The 26,593-nt window shown below is 40.6% G+C and overlaps 4 protein-coding genes and 1 non-coding gene across 7 annotated transcripts; 2 read left to right on the forward strand and 3 right to left on the reverse strand.

Moving 5' to 3' along the window:
* Window positions 1–5,158: 5,158 nt before the first annotated feature.
* LOC115748092 (peptide-N4-(N-acetyl-beta-glucosaminyl)asparagine amidase A) lies at window positions 5,159–21,636 on the reverse strand. The gene is made up of 2 exons (XM_030684494.2): window positions 19,736–21,636; window positions 5,159–5,174 (listed from the first exon to the last, which is right to left on the reverse strand). The coding sequence occupies exon 1, from the start codon at window positions 21,634–21,636 to the stop codon at window positions 19,765–19,767; it is 1,872 nt and encodes a 623-aa protein (XP_030540354.1). The 3' UTR covers window positions 5,159–5,174; window positions 19,736–19,764.
* Window positions 8,872–9,711, reverse strand: LOC115748131 (LOB domain-containing protein 12-like). Its single transcript, XM_030684552.2, has 2 exons — window positions 9,517–9,711; window positions 8,872–9,300 (listed from the first exon to the last, which is right to left on the reverse strand). The coding sequence occupies exons 1-2, from the start codon at window positions 9,670–9,672 to the stop codon at window positions 8,992–8,994; spliced, it is 465 nt and encodes a 154-aa protein (XP_030540412.1). The 5' UTR covers window positions 9,673–9,711; the 3' UTR covers window positions 8,872–8,991.
* On the reverse strand, window positions 13,078–24,962 carry LOC115748173 (ankyrin repeat domain-containing protein 65-like). Of its 3 annotated transcripts, XM_048283291.1 has the most exons (4): window positions 23,911–24,958; window positions 23,297–23,747; window positions 22,687–22,691; window positions 13,078–13,087 (listed from the first exon to the last, which is right to left on the reverse strand). In XM_048283291.1, the coding sequence occupies exons 1-2, from the start codon at window positions 24,640–24,642 to the stop codon at window positions 23,313–23,315; spliced, it is 1,167 nt and encodes a 388-aa protein (XP_048139248.1). In that variant the 5' UTR covers window positions 24,643–24,958; the 3' UTR covers window positions 13,078–13,087; window positions 22,687–22,691; window positions 23,297–23,312. The 3 variants fall into 3 exon arrangements, with proteins under 3 accessions (XP_048139248.1, XP_030540480.1, XP_030540479.1); XM_030684620.2 differs by lacking the exons at window positions 13,078–13,087; window positions 22,687–22,691 and having other exon boundaries at window positions 23,293–23,741; window positions 23,911–24,962; XM_030684619.2 differs by lacking the exons at window positions 13,078–13,087; window positions 22,687–22,691 and having other exon boundaries at window positions 23,293–23,747.
* On the forward strand, window positions 15,527–17,871 carry LOC115748130 (ferritin-3, chloroplastic-like). The gene is made up of 8 exons (XM_030684551.2): window positions 15,527–15,961; window positions 16,058–16,141; window positions 16,238–16,298; window positions 16,433–16,520; window positions 17,101–17,162; window positions 17,279–17,344; window positions 17,451–17,514; window positions 17,618–17,871. The coding sequence occupies exons 1-8, from the start codon at window positions 15,645–15,647 to the stop codon at window positions 17,668–17,670; spliced, it is 795 nt and encodes a 264-aa protein (XP_030540411.1). The 5' UTR covers window positions 15,527–15,644; the 3' UTR covers window positions 17,671–17,871.
* Window positions 19,221–19,293, forward strand: TRNAK-CUU. Its single transcript has one exon. It is a non-coding gene; the product is annotated as a tRNA-Lys (tRNA).
* Window positions 24,963–26,593: the final 1,631 nt, after the last annotated feature.

Raw genomic sequence — 26,593 nt, forward strand, 5'->3', positions numbered from 1 at the left:
GATTGCTGAAAAAGAGAGGCCGCATGCCTTTGTCGTCTTATGCGACTTTCCATATGATTTTCTCCCTCTCTTTTTTTTTTAGGTCACCTATTTTTCAACTCCCTTTGACACTTGCGCTTAACCTCTCCCCAATCACTTAACCTGATAATTCCATGTACAAGAGGATGCATTTGGTGTGTCCACATGAGCACGTGAACCTTGAAAAGGAAGCTACTTGAGCTTGTCTTTTCTTTTTCTTTTTTGCTTTTGGACACTTGAGATTGTCTTTGGGATGTCACAATTATAACCCTAGCTAACCCCAATATCGAAAGCCAAAGACTCGAGATCATTAGTCTATGCCAATGACTGAAAACATGATATGAGATTGGACAATGTCTTGTTGATCATTTACCTAGGGTTCTTCAACTTGATAGGAGACAATCCAGGTTTAGAAGAGAAGTAAGGGTATCGTGGTCCGAGGTTTTTATGGGAGATGCGATCATGCACCGATTGCGGGTCGTATTTTCCTTTAGTAAAAATAGTCCAAAAAGTTCTAAACCTATTGCAATATGATCAATTCAATCATATACATTTTAATTTTGTTAATTGAGTTTCAAACCTTTGGACAGTTTCCTTTAGGGATCATTCTCTCTCTCCCTAACCCCTAATCCTCTTCCTTACCTTTTTGTTTTTCTATTTCTCATGTCCTCAACTTCTCTTTGAAGATTTTTTCGTTAATTTCGGACAATCCCGTCAACTTCATCCTCATGAAGAGTTTTGCCCGGTGAGCTCAAAAGTTAGAAGCGTGAGCGTCTTGGAAAAATCAGCTAGTCCGGATCCGCTTGCTCGCTTTGGCTTTTGTGCTTCAATAGTCGGCATATGTGAAAGTAATTTTGGAATCACCTGGTATCTCTTTTATAGGTCTTCTCTCCCGATCTAGAGTTATATTTAAATTTGGATGCTCTTCTACTTCGATATAGAAATAGATCAGGAATTTACAAGGCATTTTTTGTACCCTTTCAACTTGTTGATGTCGTTATTGTTTCTTTTTTGTGATAGTGCTGGGAACGCCGAACTTAGGTGCGCACCGCCTTTTGGCAAAGACGTAAGTGGAGAAGATATCTCTGGGTGTGCTCATCATTGGTGCGAGATTCAGTGATCGGCAACCATTTGAGCTTTGATGCTATGACAAACCCATCTTTGTGGTGAAATAAGTTAGTCTTTATAGGCCGTGCCAAGTTGATTTATTTTTTAAATTTACTTGCTTTGTTTGATTTTTATATTTATCTTGAAACAATGCATCTCTCTTTCAAGTAAAATGAAAATATTGCTTTTGACCCAAAAAAAAAAATCGTAGTTACGCATAGGGGTGTGCAACTGGACCGGGTTTACCCCGAAAATCGGATCGGATCGTTCGAAAAACAACTCTGGGAACCAGTTCATGTTCAAACCGATCTAGGTACAGTTTCTAATTTTTGGGAACCGAATGAAACTAGTACGGCTTCCGATTCCAAGTGAAGACCCACCCGGGAACTAGACCAATTTTGAAATCGATTTTGAGCTATTATATAAAATAATTCTTTATTTTTGGTAGATTGTAATTTCAATTGCTCATATTAGGAATTGATTGTTTTTTGCGGATAGTGAGCTTTATTATTCAATCTTGTACTTTGAATTGTTTCATTGCTATTCATATTTTTTTAGAAAAAGAAACAAAAGAAAAACGGGTTTTCGAGTAAATCTTGGAGCAGGATCGAAAAAACAGGGCGGGCTCCAAATCAGCTTTCATGATAAAAAGAGTAGATTTCAGATTTCAAAAGTTGAAAATCAATCATAATAGAGTAAGTTCCAGATTCTAGGAATGAAACCTACTCCCGCGGACTATGCTCACTTCTAATTACGCGTCACATTGGCTAGACGTTTTACTTTCAATTTCTCTTATACGTGGGTACTTTGAAGTGGAATGATCATTGCCCAATGAATTTCTTTAACGTGTTGACATTTTGACCACAGCTTCACCGGCGTCTGATCAAATCGATTGTGGATGCTACGCTTTTGTCTTGATTCGAACGAAGTGTTTCACTGCCTCGGGAAAAGTATAAAAAAAAAGTCATAAATCTATTATATTGATACTAATTCAATTATAAACATTTTAATTGAATCAATTTAGTTCTAAATATTTTTTACATTGATATCAATTCAATTCATCCGATCAATTCTGGCTTGAAATCACTAACGTGAACGTCGATAATGTCAAATATGATAATTGGCGTCGACGTGAATATTTTTTTAATAATAATTTATATAAGAATATATATTTTTAATCATTTTTTCCTTTTTTTTCCCTAAACTTTGCCCCGTTCCTTCACTGTTTCTCTGCAACTCTCTCTCTCTCTCTCTCTCCAACCATTCTTCACCTCCATCTCTGTTTCTCTTCTTTTATGTCTCATCTCTTGATCCCGAATTCGAGCGTTTACTTTCTTTGAAAATCACCGAAGTTAAGGCTAAGATTCAGCCGTGGTATCACAGTATGGCTGCGAAGATTGTTGTGGGCTCGTGCTCACTAGAAACACCAAAGAAAACCTGCAAAAGAAATCGTCTTTGAAAGAATCCAGATCTGGTTTGGGTTATAAACTTATAACATCTGTGAAAGAATCCAGCCACGATGAAGATGTGAAAGCGTAAGGGGCGGACTGTTGGTGTGTCGGTGAAGCCTGAAGAGGTGCACCGGCGGGAAAGGCAAGCACAGGAGCTTGCGCGTCACTAGAAATCGTCGACGCTGGACCGACCGTTGCGGAGGCCTCGCCGTGGATTGAACTGATCTGGGCTCGTACAGTCAGTAGCTATGGAGGTCGCCGGAGGTTGTAGCTGAACAGCGGCGCTCCCAACGGCGGCCGATAGAGAGAGAGAGAGAGAGAAAGAGTTGCAGAGGAACAGAGAGAAGGAAAGGGGCACAAGTTTAGGGGACAAAAAAGGAAAAAATAATTTAAAAAATGATTTTGTTAATAAGCGGAAACTCTCTTTCGTGGAACCATCAGTTTTCACGTTAGTAATTTCCGATCAAATTTGATGGATGGACTGAAATGGTATTAATGCATAAAGGTTTAGGACTAAATTGATTTAATTAAAAGATTTAGGATTGAATTGATATCAATGTAATAAGTTTAAGACTTTTTTGATCTCTACTCATCACCTGTTCTCTTCTTGTCAAATCACTCCAAAGCACCACCATCTCTCTTTTTTAAAACGTCTTATGATCTCATCGTCTGCGTTTCTCCTGTACTTAGGAAGACTAATAACATTGTCTGCGTTGAAATCCCAGATTTCTTCGACTGCTCTCTGATCTCTTCCCACTGTTCTCAGCTTGCTGCAAAAAATAATGCAGCTCCATTGTATTGACTTGTCCAGATGCTTGAGTCAAAATTCAAAAAGCATTGGTAGATAATGTCAAAAGTGACAAAATGAATCTAAAATTCATATTTGATCCATATTTAATGATGGTGGGTCATAAACGAATTATTAAATTAAGCTAAGTAGGTCAAAGATAGATTACTTAGAAACTTAATGGATTGTTAAATAGGTCATAAATGAGTTAGCTAATATAACTATCTTAATTGAGTTGGAATTATTTTTTAAATTACAAAAAAGTATTTGTTGATATATATAAATATATAAGAAATAATTTCCTCTAAATTAGAATTTATTGAAGTGTCTCAATAATGTGGGTTGAATCGAGATGCTTATGAATAGCTAAATTTGTATAACATGAAAATAAGTCAATATAAGTCGAACCGTTTCGACCCCATCCAAACTCGATCCGACTCGCTCATTTGACGGCTCTAGATAATGCTTTAAATTTATAGTTTCTTATATAATTTTACCAACCTTTATTTACGAGAGTTACTGGTAAGTTACCGACTAGTTTAGAATTACCATGGTAACCAGAGAGTTTCCTATAAAAGTAGATCGAAGGTTGCTTTGCGCATAGCCTTGCCCACTATATTTCACGGTTTTCACCCATCCAAGAGGAGGATTCTACTGTTCCTTTTACTAAAACAACATATCTTTTTAAGACATGCTGGTAAATTTCTAGAAGGCTGTATAAGTGGGGCTACCTCATAGGAGACAAAATAGGTTTGGTTGGTGACTCATCGGTACTTTTACATATTAACTTTTCTTATAACTTTTACGAACTTTTTTTATATTCTTACCAGCACCTTAATGTTATAACTGCTACATTAATTCACCAATTTCGTTTGAGTGACCTATAATTTTCTCCGATTAAATTACCAACTAATTTTGGGTGAGTAGCTCTCATTTGATTTCTGACCAAAAAAAAAAAACTCTCATTTGAGTTACTTATCAATATTTATTTGATTTTTCTTGAATTTACCGACTCATATTATCGTTTATCATGTTATATTTGTCTCTTTCACAAATGCCTTAAATTTATCTACTCCTATATAATTTTACCAACCTTTATTTATGAGAGTTACCGGTAAGTTACCAACTAGTTTAGATTTACCAAGTCTCGTTTTAGTTTCTTAACAATCTTTCTTGTATTTGCTCTTTGTTTAAAATTTACCAACTTTTCAAACCAACTTAAGTTGTCCTGATTACGGACCTCTTAACCAGCTCTTTTTAAAAGTTATCTAACCTTAATTGGAGTAATTATCAATTGAGATCATATTAACTTACTAACAAGTTTTACGTCACCAATTCTTATTGAAGTTGGTTACCGATATTTGATTTTTCTTAAAACTACCAATTCTTATTGGAGCTAGTTACCAATATTTATTTGATATCTAATTATATTGAAATTACCCACCTTTATTTGATTGACTTATCCATTTTCTCTAATTCAATTGATAATTAGTGGCAATAATAAAATATTTTTATTGACTAATTATTTTAAGCAATACAAAAATCATTTTAAGGAAAATATTTTCTAAATTATTAATTTTTCGCCAAACAAATAGAGCCAAGATTTATAGTGATTCAGCTTTCCTTGCGCTTATTTCACTCTTTTAGCTCTTCCAGTCCAATCAGGCTTTATCACTACCATCTTCTACAATAATAAAGTAAAGCGTCTTGCTATCTTGACCGTCCACTGTCAAAATGACAGTGGACGGTGCATTGCCAGCCACGAATTGTTTTGTGGCTGGCGCATAAAAGCAAAAAAAAAAAATCTGTAACTTTTGGTGATAAGCATAGCACGGTCATATTATCATGCACAGTGTGACTGTGACCGTCGCCTAATCATTTTCCTAAAGTAAAACAAATAAGAAAGGAGCTTAAACATGATTTTGTCGAGATTTGTTTGAGATGGTGGTAGAAACATGAATGACTCTCATATGTTGACTGACAAAATGCTTCCACACTAAACCAATAATGCTAATCTGGAATCTCTGAGTCACTTTATTTAAATCTTTTCTTCATGTAATTTTCTTTCACCTTCTAAAACTATTCTACTTGGATACCGACACAGAACTGTACTGGGTGATGGCCTTGCTATGAAAAAGATCATCGCGACGATTTTTTTTTTCTAGAAAAAAATATGAATTTTGCATTTTTGTTTGTGTTACATGAACCGAGCACTTTCTTGTACTGCCTCCCACGTGAATAAAGTATAGCAAGGAAGATGTCGCGATCTGCATGTTGACTTGTGACATAGAAAAATGGCTTTGCCTTTTCCTAGAAAGTTCCATATAGTACAAGTGCTTTACAAAACTCATTCACGATGGAGATAGAAAGTTAAGCTAGCAAACAATCCAAATTGGCGTGCGCATTGTTAATATGAAGGAAAGAGAGATTGGTATACTTGGTAAAGCCCCATTATTAGCATAAAATACCAAAGAAAATATAGTACCGTCAAGCTCTCGAGTATTTAGTGATCATTTCGTAATCAGATAACACGCCCCCTAATACGAGTAACAAAACTATGTTAGTTTGCATGATCAAATATCAATATCTGGGTTCACATTGCTGGCAATGATTTTATTCCGGTTCACTCTTAAATTAGAGCTACGTCTAGCAGATAATTCTACTATAATTAGCATCTCGCACCTCTCGTTACATCACTCAATTACAAGCGGAAAAGAAAAAATATAACTGTAACTATTCATGGACATAAGTCCAAATTACTAATAAAAAAATTATGGGCTCAAACTATAAAAACCCACTAGTATCCAAGGAGCATTGCCCCTTAAGACCCCCGCCAAGGCGGCTCTCCCGGACACCCCTCCTCCCCTTCGCTCATCGTGGAGCAGGATTCACGTCCTTTCCGATCGTTGAGAGTATGCACAACACCCCAATAGATACCAAAATTTCGAGATGAGATTTTACCCTACTTTTTTCCCGGATCCCCCACCTAAGGAGTCTTGATATATGCTTATCTCGCTTATGTGGAGAAGAGAGGGAGAGCGAGGAGGTAGGGGCCATCTTCTTGCCTTCCAAGAATTGACAGTTCGAGTCTTGAATACATCATGTACTTTGCCATTTAAATTCCTGGGGGATTCACAGGTGTAGGGGCCTTCCTCAAACTATGGCGGAGTCTGAAGCTTTGCTCGAGTGGTGGAGACGTGGCACCATCAACTTGTCTTCCAGAAACTGACAGTTCAACCAGTCTCGTCTCGAGTACATTACACTATCTCTTGCCATTTATGCTTATGGAGATAGACTGATGTAAGGTGGGGGCCTTTCCTAATTTGCTCGAGTGGTGAGAGGTGGCAACCATCTTCTTTCTTCACTTATACTTTTTGAGTACCGGGGTGGACAACTTCTATTATCAGATCGAATAGCACCACCACCAATGTCTCCTCATGGATGATCTGTACGTTTTCCCTTCTATTTGCGGTTGTACATTCATTGGCTAAGCCTCTTCTTAGACGCAATTATGATTTCGAAGTCGTTTTCATTCAAGACTAAATGAACATAATGAGATATGATCGTCTTGCTTAGGGGATAATCTTTCAAAAAGTCCTAAACATATTATACGACGGCTAATTCAGTCTTTAACATTATAATTGTGTCAACTTAGTCCTAAACTTTTCGATAATTTGTCTAAGATAATTCTTCTGTCAATTTTGGCTGGAAATCAATGACGCGGATGTCGGCCATATGATCATCGAAGTGGACGTCGACCGTTCGACGTGGTGTGGTTGAGAATGACAAGGATAACTTTTGGAATCTGTTCTTAATTTTTCTGAAATTTTTCCCTTTTTTTTTCTATTTGATTTTCCTTTCACTTGTGGCTGATACTAGGCTATGGTTGGCAAGGGCTGCCCTCACTGCCATTGCAGAGATCCGCGAGAATGAAAGAAAAGGATAAAAAATTAAAAAAGGAAAAACATTAAAAAAAAAATTGCAAAAAAAGTCTACGTCAGCACGAGTCAAATCATATAGGATGGTCAGCACACATCATGGATTTCCAGCTAAAATTGACCTAAAGAACTGCATTAGCAAATTCATAAAAATTTTGGGATTAAGTTAATACGATTGAAAGGTTTAGAACCGAATTAACCGTCGTACAATAGGTTTAGGACTTTCTAGACAATTTTCCATTTGAAGCAGTGAGGTTATGTTTTGTAACTTCGCGAATTGTGACGCATCGGGTAGGTGTATTTGCATAAAGGCCCCCATTGTTTACGGAAACACACTATTTAGTCCTTCAAAATCAAAACTTTCATGGCAAAGAATTTTTCATCCTAAATTGAAAGCTTTAGGACTGAATTGACGGTCGTATAATAGGTTTAGAACTTTCTAGACAATTTTCCAATTGAAGCGGTGAGGTTATGTTTTGTAACTTCGCGAATTGTGACGCATCAGGTAGGTGTATTTGCATAAAGGCCCCCATTGTTTACGGAAACACACTATTTAGTCCTTCAAAATCAAAACTTTCATGGCAAAGAATTTTTCATCCTAAATTGAAAGCTTTAGGACTGAATTGACGGTCGTATAATAGGTTTAGAACTTTCTAGACAATTTTCCCATTGAAGCGGTGAGGTTATGTTTTGTAACTTCGCAAATTGTGACGCATCAGATAGGTATATTTGCATAAAGGCCCCCCTTGTTTACGGAAACACGCTAATTAGTCCTTCGAAATCAAAACTTTCATGGCAAAGAATTTCCTTTCCCGAAATGTTGAGCTTAACTTCCCCCGTCTCCAAACGCCAAGAGCTTCTATGACTGCGTCGACAGCGCGTACCAAATATATTTGGACTGTTCAGTTCACTTGGGTTCGCTGAGATTTGCTCTGAAATATTAATTTCCTTACCTAATTTCTCCCAACCACCACCGACATAGACTAAGATATTTGCTCTGAAAGCACCACCAAACCATTTGCCATTATTCACACGTCGTTTTATATATATACGCATACACACACGTACATACACTAGGGTTAGTTTTTTTTGGGAGTGAATAACTTGACTTGAGAATTTTATTTGATACATTTAGCAATTTAAATAAGGAATACCCCCCCTAATAAGGGAATGAATACACCTATACTCATATCGACGCCTGGACAATGAACACGGCTCGTGTAGTTTTTGATTTTACACCGTCGGTTGGCCGTACTATTTGGAAGTATCGATGTGTTTATGTTAGTATTCTATGCCAAAACATAGTTACTGAGAGGCTCTTATAATTTGGGATCCGCATAACTGCTTGCTTGCTTTCTTTCTTCCCTCGTGCTATCGTCGACGCACTCTCCGTTTGATTATACTTGTTTCATGAACGTCAAAGGAAATGAAAGTTGGGATTTTGATGCCGAGTAAAGTGAGTTGAATGTGAAAAGGACTGCTGAACCGTTTTATATCAGCGTGGATCCTTCCTGCTGCTTGTAATCATGCGTATAAACAGTTGACCACAGAAGACTCGCTAGTGAGAGAACAGTAAAGAAATACTTCATTCTTCTTCATATTTAATATCTCGATATCACATGCTAAGAGACCACGCCATGCCCAAGAATGCTTCCTCGCTCTCGAGAGAGTGATCATGGGTTACATTGCCTTAGGAGGCCGGGGACAAGTTAAGGAAGTGGGCGAGGTTGTTCGGCAGAAGGAACGGCGGGGACGACGGCTTGTCGTCGTCGCTGGGGACGTCCACCATGCGGGGGAGCTGCATCGCCGACGAGTCTTGCTGCATTTGGATGCACAGGACCTCCGCTTGAGCCACCGCGAGCTGCATCTGCAGCTGGGACACCTGGTTCTGCAAGTAGGAGATGGCCCCCACGCATCCATAGACCGGGTCTCGGACCCTCGCGCTTGCTTCATACACCAGGCTGCTCACCGCGTCGGCTCTCTGATGAGCCGGAAGCTCCTGCTTTTCGTTCCGCGGATCAAACGGGAAATCTTGGTTACATCGCAAGAATCGATCCAAAAGACTAAATACGGCTCGAAGTCGTGTCAAACATGTCGATAGACGCGTGCTGCCAAGCGTTAGTTACAGAAAGGAGACTTTTGACTGTGACAAATGTTCCTAGAGGAGCCGAAGTGCAACAAGATGAGATAGAGGGAGAGAGAGAGAGAGAGAGACCTGCAGCATCTTGCTAATGTTGCTAGCACCGAAGACCTTGTGAACGATGGCGAACTTGTGGGGGTCCTCGGAAGGGAAGTAAGGAGCGAAGATACAGTCCCTCGCGCACCGACGCCGCAGCAACTTGCACGACGCGCATGGCGAATGGCCCCCCATTTCCTTACCTCCTTCTCTTTGTGAAGAAGATAGTAGACAGATAGAAGGGGAGGGGAGCTAGTGGTGTGGAGATCTTGTCTTTTTGCTCAAAAAGAGGCACGCGCACGTTGATACGCAGTCTTGTTAATTCAGGAACGAGGTAGAGGGAAAGAGCAAACATAGATTTATAGAAAAATGCCCCCAGGCCCAAGTAAAAAAAAACAAGATTTGCATGTGGAGGGGCGGGACGCGGGAGAGCCTAAAGCTTCCACTAGTGATGTTGATTGTTGACAATGATGTGAGTGAAAGACCGACTGCATACGGTGTGTATGACTCGAGAGCACCATAGCAATGCCAACTCTCTAAACATTCTTGAATCCGCCGGAGGGATCCCCGACAAATTACCCGACTCGATGTATCCATACCGGGCTCCGATACTGCTACAAATGTAGCATGAATCGACTTTGGTATCGCCTTGACCTTGCGTGTTCACGTTCTTCTTTCTTCTTTTGTACACAACTATTTCATGAGATATTTATTTATAATCTTATCGTTTCGATCAAAGGAGTTTTTACGTAGGTAGCGACATTCATGTGCCGCTCAAAAATTAGTGTGTAAGCGCCCTTGTGCTTTACTAATTAATCAAAGAAATCACTTTGTTATTGATAAAGAGAGAAGAAAACTTGGTTCTTGGAAGGATTGGAAAGAAAAAATTCTTGTGGCAAAAACATCATAGGTTTGAAAGCGGCCGCATGGCTACGCAAAAAGACAAAACCTAAGTCGTCCGCCTACGATCTTCCTCAACGGGAAGCATCGTCGTAAAAGCCAGTGTCGCATATAATCTTGATATTATTAGTATATCTGTCTTGTTGGGTCAAAAAAACAAAAGTTATAAAAAAGGAGGAAAAACTCAACTTCGAATTTGAGAAGAATCCGAACTGAAGTGGCTCCGGGCGCGAGTTGGACCGCCCTGTGGCGGCTACCCGACACTGCCACCTCTGAACGGCTACCTTTGACTGAGGTCTCGGCTAGTGAGTTGTGATGGACTGATTTTTTAATTCGAAGAAAACGACACAAATAGCCCTTAAATTTTAATTAAATATATAATGTAATCTTTGAATTTTTAATTTGTTTAATATAACCCTTAAAATTTCGATGCATGTTCAAACTAACTCCCGAACTATATAAAGATGTAAATATTGTCACCGAACTTGAATTAATTGTATGATAATATTAGATATTTTCATATAACTTAGGGACTAATTTAAATATTTTCCAAAAGTTCAAAGATCGTATTGAATAAATTAAAACTTTAAGGACGACATTGCACATTGGACTAAAGTTCAAGGACCATATTGAATAAATTAAAAATTCATGAACCACATTGCACATTAATTTTTGCTCCTTTTGTTTTATTTTTCATTTTTTTTGCTCCTATTTAGTCACTCGGTTCCAACGTCTCTCTCCTCAATTGTCGCATTGGGCCCCTTCTATCGAATCAATGGTGCATTTTTTTTTAGTGAAAAGATTTTTCGGCAAACTGGTTTTCTGCACATTCACGCATTTGGTTTGCCAAACACGATGAGTCAACGAAAAATTATTTACGATTAAAGAAACTATGCATGCTTAAAGTTAGAAAAACGAATCCTCTAACCCGAGAGCAAACATTTTCCTTTCAAAAAAATATTTTCCTTTATCACAAAAATTTCCCCAAAACAAGCACACACTCGAAGTATCAGAAGCTCTAGATCGTTCTTACATAGGAGCACTTGATTCCACCAAAAAAGGAATTCGTGAGAACATTTATCTAGAATTTTACCAGCCATTGGATTTAGACAATGTCTTGTTCATATAAACGAGACCTTCGAAAACTATAGAATAAACTAAAATCGGGCCTAGGGCTAAGAAACAAAACAGAAAATTGAATAAGGTCATAGAAGAAGTTTAAGGACGACATCGTATCACGGTACTTAAAACAGGCTTTCTAACGAGCTCTTAAACATCCCATGACTCGATCCTAATCAAAATTTACAACATGCGGGATTTCGGTGCATTATTCGAATATGCTGAATTTTTAATCCCTTTCTTTACCTTTGGCTAAATGATACACACTCATGGATTTTCGATAAGATTTTGATAATCGCTTTGTCCCGCTTGACTAGCCCCGTGCCGTTGTCGATGGGTTTGTCAAGATTGGATCCCGACAACGTGCAAGTTGTGTGATTAGATTGGTGATGAACTAAGAAAAGTTTAGAATGACGTCTCGGTAGATACCAAGAAAGAAACCCTCCATGGCAATAATTAGACCCCGACAGGAAATTATGTTTTGAGAGCATTTGAAATATAGTATTCAAAGCAATGAAAATGTCAATCTTACCCCTCTCTTTTTTCATCGAAATCCGAGAATTACATCTTGCAAAAACCCATGCCCTAGCTGAAACCCTTGGCATTTATGGCCAAGTCACATGATTCCAAGCTTATCCTGTGGTCCTCCAAAAGGAAACGGCACCTTGGGACTTGAGAGCGTGTTTGTCAAAATTAGTATAACCGTACAATAGCTCTATAAATTCATTTCCAACTGGTCGCATCAAAACAAAACCATATCAATCGGCATAAAAAAAAAAAAAAACAAACGTTGCATCTTTTGAATGTTTAAGGCGATACCGTAGCTTCTCGCTGATCGGATAAACATACTTTGAGATAATTACGTTATTATGAACCGTTTGTATTCGTGCCGTATGTGTGAACCGGATAATTAGCTTCGTCAATTCTTCCTCAAGTGAGAAGAACCGCGCATGCATCAACGAATCGATTTGATAGACTAATCTTTTTTTTTTTTTCCTTTTTGATAGACCAATCTTAACGGGCAAGCGTTTCTCTTCCGAATGCTATTACGAACGGTGACCAATTTGGTCCAACTGATGGCCCAAGGCCTTGTTGAAATGGGCTCCTGCTGATGCTGATTGAGGCCCATTTTTAGTTTAACGAATGGGAGGTGGATGGATGAATGCCTCACGTGATTCGTGTTTCCATCTGGCATGCAAAGCAAGAAATTTTCATCTGGCTCCGTTTATTTTATAAAAAATAAACGATTTAAAACACATTTATTTTATAAAAATGACAGTTTATATCATTTATAATAATAAAATAAATGAAAAATATTTTTGTTATTCACAAAAACATTTAGACATAAATTGTTATGAGTAATGAAAATATATTTTATTGACTAATTATTTTGATCGATACGAGCGATCCATTTTAGAAAAATATTTTAAATATCATTCGTTTTTTTTGCAAAACTTGTGCAAAACAAACGGACCCTTAGTATGTAATCTATATTCAAAACGACATTATAACAAGATAACGTGTAATGAGAGAATAAGTATTGAACTTCTTCCCCTTCATTGGTAGGTGAATCATGTTTGATGCGCTTCTTCTAGACAAGCAGTCAAAGTAAAAGACAAGTATCAATGATAGGATAGGTCGAACGTCTAGCAATTGTTGTTATATAAGCTCATTTGGAATCGATCGACATTCCACATGCCCAAAAGAAAGACGAAATATCTATTATTGACTAATTATTTTGATCGATACAAGCGATCATTTTTAGAAAAATATTTTAAAAATCATTCATTTTTTACGAAACTTCCGCAAAACAAACGGACCCTTAGTATGTAATCTATACTCAAAACAAGATTATAACAAGATAGCGTGCGATGAGAGAATGAGTATTGAACTTCTTCCCCTTCATTGGTAGGTGAATCATGTTTGATGCGCTTTTTCTAAACAAGTAGTCAAAGTAATAGACAAGTATCAATGATAGGATAGGTCTAACATCTAGCGATTGTTGTTATATAAGCTCGCTGGAATCCGGTCGACATTCCATATGCCCAAAAAGAAAGATGAAATGAACTTTTATTGCAGCATTTTTCTAAATTTTTAGCATGTTAAAGATATTTTATGAAAAATTACCCATAAAAGTCCTAAAATTGTTAGTCTTTGGCCAATTTAATTATAAACCTTTCATTTTCACTAGTTGAGTCCTCAATCTTTGTCACTTTGCTAATTGAGTCTATCCGAACAATTTTAATCTAAAATCTCTTACTTGGACACCGGTGATGCCATTTAGGATAGTCGACGCTGACGTTGATAATTTTTTATAATTTTATAATTTGCACCTTGTCTTTTCTTTTTATTTCTTTTTTATTTTATTTTTCTATGAAGTGCAACGAGGGTCGGTCATCCCTCGCCCTTTACTGGCGAGGTTGGCCAAGGACACTCACCGGGCTTGGTAGGAAAAAAGAAAAAAGAAAGAAAGAAAAATAAAAAAAATAAAAAAAGAGAAACAAATACAAAAAAACTCAAAAAAAAAATTTAGTATGAAAATTGTTCACGCTAGCGTCGATTATACCACGTAAGGCGTGACGTCCAGGTTTGCAATTTGCAGCCAAAATTAGCCAGATAGACTCAATTGACAAAGTGTTAAAAAGTTTAGAACATAATTAACAAAATCGAAAGGTTTATGACTGAATTGTTCAAAGTACAATAAATTTATAATTATTTGGATAATTTTCTCATATGATTTATGATCTAAACTTGCTCAATATGGCCGAGCATCTCGGTTATAAAGATGTATATGTTTTGATTTCTTCACCCTCCGAACGAGTATACCCCATGATTTTGTTTTCGGGCTTTTTGTTATTTCTCTTGAGTACTTTTTTGGCCAACACAGTTTGACTCATAACAAATAATGACATCTTGATTTGCATACATTGCACATCACGTAATCCTAGATTTTGAAAAATCTAAATGCTTCTTTTGGTATTCGAATATAAGTGGCTGAATACCTAAAAAAAATTCGAGTTCGGTCTCAATTCCACCAAAAAAAATTTATTACAAAAAAATCCTCCATTTTAAATCTAATCTTAATATTACCCTAGATTTTTTTGTCCCATAAAAAATCATTAATTTTTACTTGAGTCTCACCCTGTTAATCCTCAGTTTGATTTTTTTTTTTTTAATGATAGAGAGATGCAAAACTCCCGACCGCGAGCTGTTCAAGTGTCCCGAGCTCTCCAACAACGTGAGATGGAAAACTCTTAAGCACGGGAGATTGAAGACTGAGCACAAAATCGAAAATCTCCGAGCGAAATGGAAGGAAAACTCTTCGAGAGCGAGAGCAATTGAAGAAAAGTAAACCTAATTGCTCTAGTTTTTACCCAAATTACATATCCAAGCAAACGCCCTTCGGATTGTCGTGAAAATTCATCTTCGAAGACGTACTCTTAGATATGAAATGTGAGAAAAAAAACTCAAACAACGACTTGGAAAATGTCATATCACTAAAGGCAATTTTTAATTCAGAGGATTAAAGGACCCAAATATGAGACTCTAGTAAAAGCTTGTAGTTTTTTAAGAAACAAGAAGAAGTTTAGGATAGAATATAGAATAGACCTAAAGTTAACGGTTTTCTTATGAAACAAAAAAAAAAGGATAGAATTAAGACTTAATCAAAAGTTGGGGGGTTTTTGAAAGACGAAAAATTGTTTAAGATAGAATTTGATTGAACTTAAAAGTTGGAGTTTTTAAAGTTTATTAGGCCAAAAAAAATTCCTAAAAAAAAAAAAGAGGGTAGGATTCGCAAGAAAAAGCAAAAGGCACAACGGCCTAATTTTTTTTTAATTTTTGACCAAAAATTTTTTTAATTTGTCCAGTTGTGATTTGGATATTTCCCCACAAGATGCCACCAGAAGCACCCGCTCACCACGAGATCGCCACGCGCCCGTCCCCACCACGCAATCCCATCCGTCCACGTTCCGTTCATCCAATGGCCTAAAACACCTCTCTCCCCATCTTTATCTCCTCCTCCTCCACCACCACAAAATACACAGTCACTCTTTCTCCTCCTCACTCCGTTTCTCTCCTCTCCCCTCGCAAAGTTTCCAGCTTTTACTGTCTCGATCGTCGATCCTCCCCTTCGAGATTTCTCGACCATGTTGCTCCGAGCAGCCCCTGCTTTCTCTCTCCTCAGCTCTCCCGGAGACGCCCTCTCTCCGCCGTTGCCGTCTTTTTCTTCCTCTTCTTCTCCGGCGAGCCCGCCGGCGCTTCGATTCTCGAGCGGCAGAAATGGAGGCTCGCTGGTGGTCTGTGCGAGCAAAGAGCAGAACAGCCGGCCGCTCACCGGCGTCGTGTTCCAGCCCTTCGAAGAGGTGAAGAAAGAGCTCGATCTCGTGCCCACCGTGCCTCAGGCCTCGCTCGCGCGCCAAAAGTTCGCGGACGAGTGCGAGGCTGCCATCAATGAACAGATCAAGTATGTTTCTTTTCGTATACGAACTTCTGTTAGGCTAATTTGGCTTTTGTTTCCGACTGTTCGACCTTGATGCCCGTCTTTCTTGTGTCATTTCAGTGTGGAGTACAATGTCTCGTACGTTTACCATGCCATGTATGCCTACTTTGATCGGGATAATGTTGCGCTCAAGGGACTTGCCAAGTAAATCTTTATCTCCTCTAATGATTTGAGCATTTCATTCGGGATTTGTCCGTATGGATTCCTTCTGATTCATGGTGTGGTATTACCCTTGATTAGATTTTTCAAGGAGTCGAGCGAGGAGGAGAGAGAGCATGCTGAGAAGCTGATGGAATACCAGGTATTGAACAGTTTTTAATTTTTGACGCTTCTTTACTTGGTTATGTGGTTTTGGATAACCTGGTCTTTATGACGGTGTGGAATAACATTAGAAAGATGACTTTTTGGGTTGCTTTTAATGGTCTAATTGTATAGAACAAACGAGGTGGAAAGGTAAAGCTGCAATCCATCCTGATGCCCCTTTCTGAGTTTGATCATGTGGAGAAGGGTGATGCACTTTATGGTGAGTTTGATGGCCCTCTTCCATCTTTAATGGTGTGAACTACGATGTAGGATGATCATCTTGTTACTATGATTTTCTTGCGATAGTTCTCGACTTTTATGATTCGTTATCATTTTCTCTTTGATTTTCTTGCAAAGGAATTTTGCTTTTATATAGCTTGCGTGATACTTTTTGGGAATTGGGCCGTTCTTTTTGCAATTTTTCGTGCAAGTTGCAATGAATTGGAAAAATGGAAGTGACATTGCAAAGCTCAGACTCCCACATAGATAACCATCTCTTGACAGCATTTGTACAATTTGACTTGCTCAGCTTGTGAAATGAAGGGCTACTGATGGATGAGAATCTGTTGACTTCTTTGCCGAATTCATGTAATTTTCACTGTGAATGTTTAGCTAGAAAGCGGCAACTTATAAGATATTGTCTAGACACGTCATCATATATACATCGATGTAATGCTTATTTTTCCCGCAGCAAAGCCTTTTTATCAAATGTGTTTGGTGTCCTTGCTTTTCACCTTTGGTTTGCATCTGGTGCAAATTGATTGCCATATGTACCTGACCAGTTCATTCTTTTGATTCAGCAATGGAGCTCTCATTGTCTCTGGAGAAGCTAAATAATGAAAAGCTTCTGAATTTACACAGCGTACGAACCTTGATTTAGTTGGCATTTTATCAGCTCATAAAAATCAACGATGAGTCTTTTCTTTCAATTGGCTGATTAAAATTTCAACTCCATGTATATTTTCCTTGTACAAACAGGTGGCTGAGCGTAACCATGATGTGCAATTGACAGATTATGTTGAAAGTGAATTCTTGGCTGAGCAAGTAAGCGAGAACAAATTTCCAAATTCCATCCACATCTAAGTTGTGAACGTGTTTGTTATTTGAGACTATATATGACTAATTTGGCCCCATCTTATGTTGCCGGAAGGTGGAAGCCATAAAAAGGATTTCAGAATATGTTGCTCAACTCAGAAGAGTGGGCAAAGGACATGGTACAATCTCAGATACTGCTTTTTATTTCTCATCGAGTCATTTGTTTCCCATTTTCTCCTGTCCTAGTTTCACTGATGTCTTCCAAAATTGGGAAATATTCAGGAGTTTGGCACTTCGACCAAATGCTCCTCCGCGAGGAAGAAGCAGTGGCGTGATGAGGTTGCTTTCTCAATGCGGCCTGGGAGAAGGGCGAATGCAGGGTCCTTTTGTGCCCGTAGATCTTCGGTTGACATTTCTGGGTGGTTTATGAATGGTGTGATTTCTCAGATAGTTCTCATGTTAAAGATAGACGCAGTGCAGCTTTTCTTAAAAAACAGTGGATACGAATAAGAACAATTTTGTTTGTGGTTTTTTGAGCGTCGCTGGCCCTTCTTCATTGGAAATTTTTAGGTGGATCCCAGTACAAGTCTTAAAGACATAATAACGAATGACAAAAACCCGTGAGATTTCCATTTCCTTTCGAAATGGAGAATGCAGAGTGGGTTTTCGGTACAGATGGGGTGTCGTTAGTGTAGCCTTTTCAATTCGAGGGACCACGACATATTGGTGGCTAACGATTTGCCTGGATATCATATCATGGTTTCAAGAACCTCAATATGGCTATTATTAAACATGTCCTGTTGGGTATGCTTCATGGGGCCAATGTGGGGTTGCTGCTGCCTCTTTGGTTGTGGCTGCGGATGTCGATCGTGTCCTGAGATATGCCGTTCTGTGGATGAGAACCTTCGGATGTCGCTGTTTGTTACTTTCTGGGTCATGCTTCTTTTGAATTCTAACGAGGCAGGGTGCGAAATCGACCCATTTCCTAGGGCCATAACTCGAGTCGGCCTTTCAATTCTAAAAGCATGGTGAAGCAGCGATTGTCTCATGTGCATCGCCTGTGATCTTCCAGTGAAATAATAAGCCAACAGTGACTTGTGGCACACTGGTTGCTGCTGTGGTGCATTGCATGAGCTGCTAGTGAAACATGTCGCCCGTCACTTGCTTCTGCTTCTCAAATAACTACTTGGGAGAATTCTAAATAAGAGCTCGAACTATATTCATTTTTTCAATTTTCAAAGAAAATTGAAAAAGAAAAACATTTAAAAATATCCTTCAATCAGGCCTTTCTTTGAAATAATTTAAGCATTTCAAGTCCTTATTTAACAAAAGGTCTAATTCGGACTCTTATTTAAGAAAATGAATGTATTTCGGGTATTTATTTGAAATTCTCTCTAACTACTTCGCAAACCAGCTAAACTGGCATATGATGATATGAATGGCCTCTTTGCGTGCCTCTCTTACACATTAAGCGAAAAACCTTTTCCCCATCTAAGAGAAAACTAACGTTGACTGCACAATCCATCATATTAGCTAGCCATTTAAGGCTTCATTTATTTCGTGAAAAATAAATAATATAAAAAATTTTCAAAAAAATTTACTCACTTGTATTGCGAAAATGTTTAGACATACATTATTAATAATGAATATCTTTTTTATTAATTAATTATTTTAAGCGATTAATTTTAAGAAAATATAATTTTTCTGTCAATAGAAAAATGCTTTCTAAATTATTTATTTCTCACGAAATAAACTAAGCCCAATTAAACAGTCGAACAAGCAATTGCAAGTTGTGCAAATGAAGAGTCACGACCAACAATTGGTAAAATGTGGTCGAGTGAAGCCCAATTAATACATTTATATTTTCTAGAGAATGCAACAAGAAGCCCGTCTAGCTCAGTCGGTAGAGCGCAAGGCTCTTAACCTTGTGGTCGTGGGTTCGAGCCCCACGGTGGGCGATTTTGCGCGGTTTTTCCTTCTTGTCTCTGTCTTTTTTTTTTTTTGCCCCTTTTCCCACCTATTATTTACATGTTTTAGTCAAGAGTGGAAGAGGAGTCGATTCAGACTTGTTCCGACAGTGGCAGCGGATCGTTAGACAAAACATGCCGGTTTGGCTTGGTTTGGTTTCGCAGGATGCCAGAGAAAGCTGAAGCTGCTGAAAACGAAGTACTTCCCGTCAAAAGATCAAACGAGTTGCACCTCCACTTTATGTCCTCTCGACGCATAGTCTTGACAAGGCTCACCATCGATTGGCGAGCATCCGACTACCCAGAGTTCAACCCAAATGGCTTTGATTTATATACAACCCAATCTCAAACATGCAATGCAAACACCCCCCCGGGTCAGAGTCCTAAATACATATTTGAACTATCATCGTAATCTCCAAAAACTACAGAGAACAGACATAACAGTGGGAACGACAAGCATAGTCACAATGAGCCCGCACAAGCGAACGTCGAATGGTCTCCGATGAGCTTGCCGTCGGCGGCTTCCGCCTTCCTCGAGTAGCAAAAGAATTCATCTCTGAAGCTGTAGCTCTGCTTAGTGCCGGCTGTACCCGAGAGGACATTGTGATCCTTCACCTCCATCCAACCCCTAGAGTCCTGCACATTGCGAACCGAGCTCCGTAAATCCCCGTCGGAGTACCTCTGCATCAGCGCGTGCGAAAGGTTGGTCACCAGCACGTAAGTGTCTTTCTTAGACCCCGGTAGGGTCGAGGTGATCACGCGAAGCGGGTAGCTCCTCCTGACGACCGCGCGGGAGAGCGTGACTCCGGCTCCCTTCCTGATCCTGACTTCTCGCTTGGCCTTCATCTTCTGCTTAACAAGCTTATAGGTCCCATTACCAGTGAAGCTGATCGAGTTCTTGACTCTGTACTCCGTCGACACTATCGTGGTCAGATTCCCGGCGCTCGACTCGACCCAACCTGCAAACTGCGCCTTCCTCTTTGCCTTCACCTTGAAGGATCCATCGAGCTCTTTGAACTGCGATTCGCGCTCCACATTATGTGCGGGAGGGGTGTACGCCACGGACTTCGCTTGGACCCTCTTCGACCCGTGATCTAGCCACAGGTGCAAATTCGCATTAACGAGCCAATACGAAATCCCATTAGCGACCCCGATCGCCAATTCGTGTGCCTTACGATCTAAAAGCCTCCCGAGGAAAGGCGTCAACTCCATGTCGTAGGAAGGGAGGATGAATGCGCCGATCGCGACAATGGGCTCCCAGAACAAGGGGTTGATGCCTCCTGTGAACACGACCGGAAACGGAACCTCCGAGCCGACCAAATTCCCATCGATCATCACCAAGACCTCCCTGTAAGCTCCATTGCCGCGACCCGTCGTCAAGTTGTTCTCCCTGATGTACGAATCCGGAGGGTTCGAGTACCAGAACTCGTCGTTCCCGTGGAACGACACGCACAGCTCGAGAACCGCGCGAACCGTGTTCGCGGGAATCCGAATCGTCTTCGAATGCAAGTCCGACGCCCTCTCGATCCTGTACCAAGAACCTCGATCTCCATCATCCGACACAGGAAGGATCAGATCGGGCGGTGGCGAATTGTAATTCCACGTGGCAGCACCTAGAGTAGCTAAATTGACGCTATCTTCAGTTGCAGCTCCACTGTTCCCTCCGAATTCCTCCAATCCAAGCCCTGATTTCGAGCTCAATCCTCGATCGGAGAGCTGATTTGTCGAAACCCTCGGTCTATTGCCACCGTCCGAGGAGTAGAACAAAAGAGTGACGTTGACGTGGTAGATTCCGGTGAATTCGTCGTTGATGATGTTCTCCAACATCATGGTGACCTCGATGTTTGACCGGGACAGGAGAGAGGAGAACCTCGTTACGTCCTTCCGGACCCTCCAGAAGATGCCGTCCTCGTTGGGCTCGGCGGTGCTGGTGCGGAGGAGCTCGACGCCGCCGAGCCAGACGGCGGCGATGCGGTCGTACTGGTCGCCGCGGGAGGAGACGGAGAGCTCGAGGGCGACGGAGGACCAGGGCGGAGTGGGGCAGAGGGAGGGCGGGGGTGGGGAGTAGGGGGCGGAGAAGGGAGGGGAGTCGATGGTATTGGCAAAGGAATGGGCGACGATGCGGTGGGTGCAGGCGGGAGCGAGGAGGGAGGAAGGGAGGGGGTGGGTGAGCTCGATGTATTGCTGGGGCGAGTGGGAGTGGGAGTGGGAGTGGGCGGAGAGACAGGGCGGCTTGTGGTAGCGGTCGGGGAATGATCCGGCTCCGGCTCCGGCGGCGGCGGTGAGGAGGAGGAGGAGGGGGAGGATGGCGGCTGTGGTGGTGGGCAGCTGCATTGTAGTTCGGCTTACTTTTCCGGACGTCGTTTCTGTGGGCTAATAAATGGAAGTCCTTACGAGACAAGTACACTACGAATACGGTAATTTTTGTATGGCGCTCTCACGAGTATTATAACTTGTTTTTTCGATTACTTGAATGCCACATCGAAAAAAAATTATTCACTTAAATGTTATTTTTGGCAAAAATCGTTCATTTAAGTGACACTTCGGATAAATCATCCTTCGTAGATTTTTTTTATAAATAAATCACTTTCGACGAATCATCATATGTGGATATTTTATTAATATTTTATTTATTTTTCAGCTACATGTGAATTTTTTTAAATAAAAATAAAAAATTTTGAATTTTTTCTTATTATTTATTTATTTTGATAATTTTTCTTTTTATTTTTTTTGGTTCCTTTTTTAGCCTTGGTCGGCAAGAATCACTGGCGACCCTTGTCGGCCTCGACCGGCCGGCCCATCGGTGAGGGTCGCCTCGCCCGGGGCCGGCAGGCCACAACGGCCTTGGATGACGGTCGCCGCGACCTCGCCGGTCCCGGGCGAGGCAACCCTCGCCTCTAGGGTCGTTGATCGAGGTCGCCGGGGCCATCGCCTACCGTCGTCGAGGCCGCAACTGCCCTTGCTCCTGGGGTCGCCGATTGTGGGCGGCGAAGGTTGTCGATCGTAGCCGGCGAAGGTCGCCGGTGACCCTCGGCGGCCAAGGGAGCAAAAAACCAAAAGAAAAAAAAATTGCAAAATAAATAAAAAGAATTAGGAAAAAAATTTCACATGTACATTAAAATATTCAATAAAATCATTTTATCGGTGCCACGTCAACTTTTCCGGCGTCCATATCAACGATATCACTTGAGTGATCTGTTTTTTAAAGTTATGGCACTCAAGTAATAGAAAAAAAGGTTATGACACTCGAGTGAGCGCCGTACAAAAGTTATGGCACTCATAATATACTTATCATGGTCCTTTCAACTTTGTTAACGAGGAAGATGAGTTGGTACGGACAGAAACTTCGTGTTCCGTTTACCTTTGGGCTCAACTTTCGAATACTTCGTCTCGCCTACTTTTTTTTTTTTTTTCCTTTTAAGTTTCACTTTTTAGTTGCTGGAGAGTTAGAAATTTCGTCAATTTCTCAAATCAAAGATAAATCACTCACTTAGATTCTTCCTCTTCTCCGAATTAGAAGGATTAAGTTGAGTTGAATCAATGAAGCACGCATCCACAAACATGTTATACGTTTTGTTCGCACTTTATTTACTTATAAGTGAGGAGCTTAAACCCGACTAAACAAGTGAGTACCAATTTTGATAAGTAGGTTGAATTTGTAATGTATTTTAGTAATATGGTATGAACGGGTATGAGTACGAGTCAAAATGGGTTAAGTGTACTAATTTGGGAAAGACCATTTTCGATCCGACTTGATTCATCTATTTGATGGCCCTAGATATTAGTATATAGTTTTGATTAATAATGTAGCTTGAAATTCATTAGAAAAAGATCAACACGGGTACGTTTAGTCCAAGGCATGGACTGCCCACGCGACTTCCTTCTGCCGAACTTCAAGTAAACTTTAGCTGATTACTTGATTTTACATGTGTAACTTCCATCTGTCGCGTTGGTTTTGGTCTAATGTTCTGACATGGTTTACCAAAATGATTACAGGAGCAAATGCTTTCCTACTTCGTTGATGTGGAAGGAGCACCGACAACTTCTGAAGAAATGGCTCCTCTCCTCAAAAGCAGCTCCACAATCTCCTGGTATCCCATGACTCTAGCTATGTACAGCGGGGTCGCCCCGCTGTCGCTCGCGGCGTTCACGTTCGCCCCCTTGTCGATCAATGCCTCCGTCGTCTCGACGCTCCCGCACTCCACCGCCAGATGCATGGGGGTGTGCCCTTCATTGTCCCGACACTCGACGTCCGACCCGAAATCGAGGAGCAGGCCCACGGCTTCAGTGTGGCCTCTGATGGCCGCTGCATGGACCGGCGCGAGACCGTACTGGTCACGGTAGTCTGCGGTCGCCCCACCGTGCAACAGTGACGACAGTCCCGCTATGTCTCCGCGTCTCGCCGCCATTAACACCGCTTCTCCCTGATTTTGAAGTTCTTGTTTCTGCAAAGGCGAGATGAGAAAAAAAAGAGATGGAATTCTGAGATACCGCAAAGGTGGTGAATTTGATCGATTACTCTTTCCCAGTTACGTTGTGTCTCTCCTTATGAGAATTGATGATTGTATGATTGAATGGGTCAAATATTCAACTTCCAGGTGCACTCACATGTTGTCCCTTATCGTGAGCCAATTGAATGGCTGAACGGCCACGATCATCTTTGGTTGTTCCCCCGTTCTGACTCAGCAGCTCCAACGGCGCGTGATTCTCCTCACCCCGAGGACCTCTCCCATACCCCGTCCGATCATCAGACTCCACCGGCGAGTCAACTTTAATCCCCGCTCCCACCAGCAAACTGACCATCCTCGCCGAGTTCTCCGACGCCGCTGCGTCTCGGAGCAGCGACTCCGCATCCTTAAGCGGCAACTCAGCGGCAATTCCCTTCTGCCGCTTGATCAAGCTCCTCACGGCGTCCACATCCCCGCACTCCACGGCGTGACGGAGAAGCAACCGTCCCCCGAAAGCGACCTTGAGCTTCACGTCCCGAGTCGGCCGGGATGACAGCCACGGGCCGACCGAGTCGGGGTGAGCGGACTCGACTGAGTCAGGGTCGAGCTCCGCGGTCCTAATGAGGAAGCGGTCGGCGGGCGAGCGGGGGAAAGAGGAGGGGAGGTGCATTTGCGGCTTGAGGACGATCTGGAGGGCGAGGGAGGACGAGGGAGGGATGAGCCCGCTCGGCGGGTTGACCAGGAACTTGTGAGGGGACGAGGTTTGGACTTTGAAGGCGACGGGGAAGGTGGCGGAGAGGGACGTGAGGAGGACGTCGGCACGGCACTTGCGGCCGAGCGCGAAGTCGATGACGACCTCGTGGACCGACACATCGACTAATTTTTCCAACATCAGTGTCCCGGAAGAATAGAAAGGAACCTGTAATTGGCAAGGACAGAATGACAAAAGTTGAAACTTCGCGCGTTACAAAAAAGTAGAACGATGATGGTGTTTGGACACGACGATCCGATCCGGGGCGGCCGGGCGTCCTTGGTGGGATAGCACGTGAAATTCTCTTGTCTCGCTGTGGGGAAGGTGGGCTATCCTTGGAATGGCAATTCTATCTTTAATTTTTATTTGTTTGATTCCCCGTGGGGTGCAACTTCGTTTTTTGATTGGTGCAAATGGATTTCGAAAAGATGAAACAATGTCGTGGTCGGATGATGTGGGACTTAGGAAGATGAAAAAATGTGCAAGCGATTTTTCATTGCGCGATCGTGTATGTCAATAATTCTTGGAAACCTGATTTGACAATGCGGCCGACAAAATCGATCACATTATAGTAATTACATCGGAATTCACAATTCTTTTGTTGAAAGATAGTATAATGGTTGTCTTATTATCTCGCTAAATTGGTCCGAAAGATCAAGTCCAAGCAACATCTTCTCAATTGCAATCCCGTCGTGACGAACTTGTGATGAGGGTTTGATTCTCGATTACTTTGAAGACACACGATGGACGGAAAAAAAAAAATGTCCCGCGAAAAATACTTTCAAACATTTTTAAATCAGTTTATGCACTTTGCCCGGAAAAAAAAACTGTCATCAAATGTTAACATGGCTTTTTAACAACTTTTTTTTTTCCCCTTTTGGCATGTTACATTTGCGAAGCTTTTGCTCCTCTGGCTTTTAATTTTGCAATGTGTGTATATATATATTCAAAAAGTTTTCAAGAATGTCACGATTGATTTTCGATTTAGAAAAGTAAAAGTCTTACATTCACCCTTTCAAATTAGCACATGATAAAGCTCTACACCAACTCAGTTCATGAGGGCTGAAGTATAAATCGGATCTTCACGTTCACATCTTAAATTATAATAAGAGATGATCGATTTTAAGGTCGGTTACTTGAAATTTGAAATATTTGAAACCTAAAACTCATCCTGCATATCACAACATTTGGAATCGGACCGATCGATCTGGTTATTAACAGCTCATCTCGCACTCATTAACAGCTCAACTACACATGCAATGGACCTGTAAACTAATCCAAATCTTGAAATCTTCCTCACGTGCTTTGACTTGGTCAAATCAGCCCATCAGGGTTCCTCTCTCTGACAATCAAGCGCAGTGGCCTTTTTGTTCTTGGGTTTCGCACTCAATTTGTCCCCGGTCACTTGAATTTGAAACGGCTCCGAATAGTAATTACTCATATCATTAAAACTTTGATCATTTACGAGGAAAATAACATAAACGATTCATAAATTTTTGTCCAATATAAATATTTTTTTTATATTTTAATTTGCTTAATGTGAATTTTAAACTTTAATTTAATGTATGATGTCGTTCATAAACTTTTAATTTGTTCAAATGTGGTCTCTGAATTTTTTTGTATACGTTTAATTCGGATCATTAAGTATATGGAAATGTTCAATATTGTCTCTGGACTTAAATTAATGGAATGATATCATTGGATATTTTCATATAATCTAAGGATTAGTTTGAGCATTTACAAAAAATCAAGGACTATGTTGAGCAAATCAAAAAGTTCAAAAAGGACATTGCACGTTGAATTAAAATTTAAAGACTACATCGAACAAATTCAAAGTTCAGAAATTATTTTTATCGTCATCCCATTATTCATTGAAGCATTTCACACACAAAGCAAAAAACGTTAATCGAATGTAGAAAATAAAAATCATCTCAAACAGGCCTTTCAATCTTGCCAAATCTCGTCGGTCGTAGAGCTCCATTTCACACACAAAGCACAAGTCGTTAGTCAAATGTTTGAAGTACATATATCACGGTGGGCATAATTTACGATTTTCGGTGATTTTTGCCCTAAATTAATTCAGGCAAAGAAC

Source organism: Rhodamnia argentea, chromosome 8 (assembly GCF_020921035.1).
Source record: "Rhodamnia argentea isolate NSW1041297 chromosome 8, ASM2092103v1, whole genome shotgun sequence".
NCBI classification, from domain to species: domain Eukaryota; kingdom Viridiplantae; phylum Streptophyta; class Magnoliopsida; order Myrtales; family Myrtaceae; genus Rhodamnia; species Rhodamnia argentea.

Coding starts and splice junctions, on each gene's coding strand:
- LOC115748173 (XM_048283291.1), bottom strand. CDS start 24,642: ATGTTGGAAAAATTAGTCGATGTGTCGGTCCACGAGGTCGTCATCGAC. Junction 23,748..23,910: donor CTCACGATAAGGGACAACAT/GTGAGTGCACCT, acceptor TCGCCTTTGCAG/AAACAAGAACTTCAAAATCA.
- LOC115748092 (XM_030684494.2), bottom strand. CDS start 21,636: ATGCAGCTGCCCACCACCACAGCCGCCATCCTCCCCCTCCTCCTCCTC.
- LOC115748130 (XM_030684551.2), top strand. CDS start 15,645: ATGTTGCTCCGAGCAGCCCCTGCTTTCTCTCTCCTCAGCTCTCCCGGA. Junction 15,962..16,057: donor GCCATCAATGAACAGATCAA/GTATGTTTCTTT, acceptor GTGTCATTTCAG/TGTGGAGTACAATGTCTCGT. Junction 16,521..17,100: donor GAAGGGTGATGCACTTTATG/GTGAGTTTGATG, acceptor CTTTTGATTCAG/CAATGGAGCTCTCATTGTCT.
- LOC115748131 (XM_030684552.2), bottom strand. CDS start 9,672: ATGGGGGGCCATTCGCCATGCGCGTCGTGCAAGTTGCTGCGGCGTCGG. Junction 9,301..9,516: donor ACATTAGCAAGATGCTGCAG/GTCTCTCTCTCT, acceptor AACGAAAAGCAG/GAGCTTCCGGCTCATCAGAG.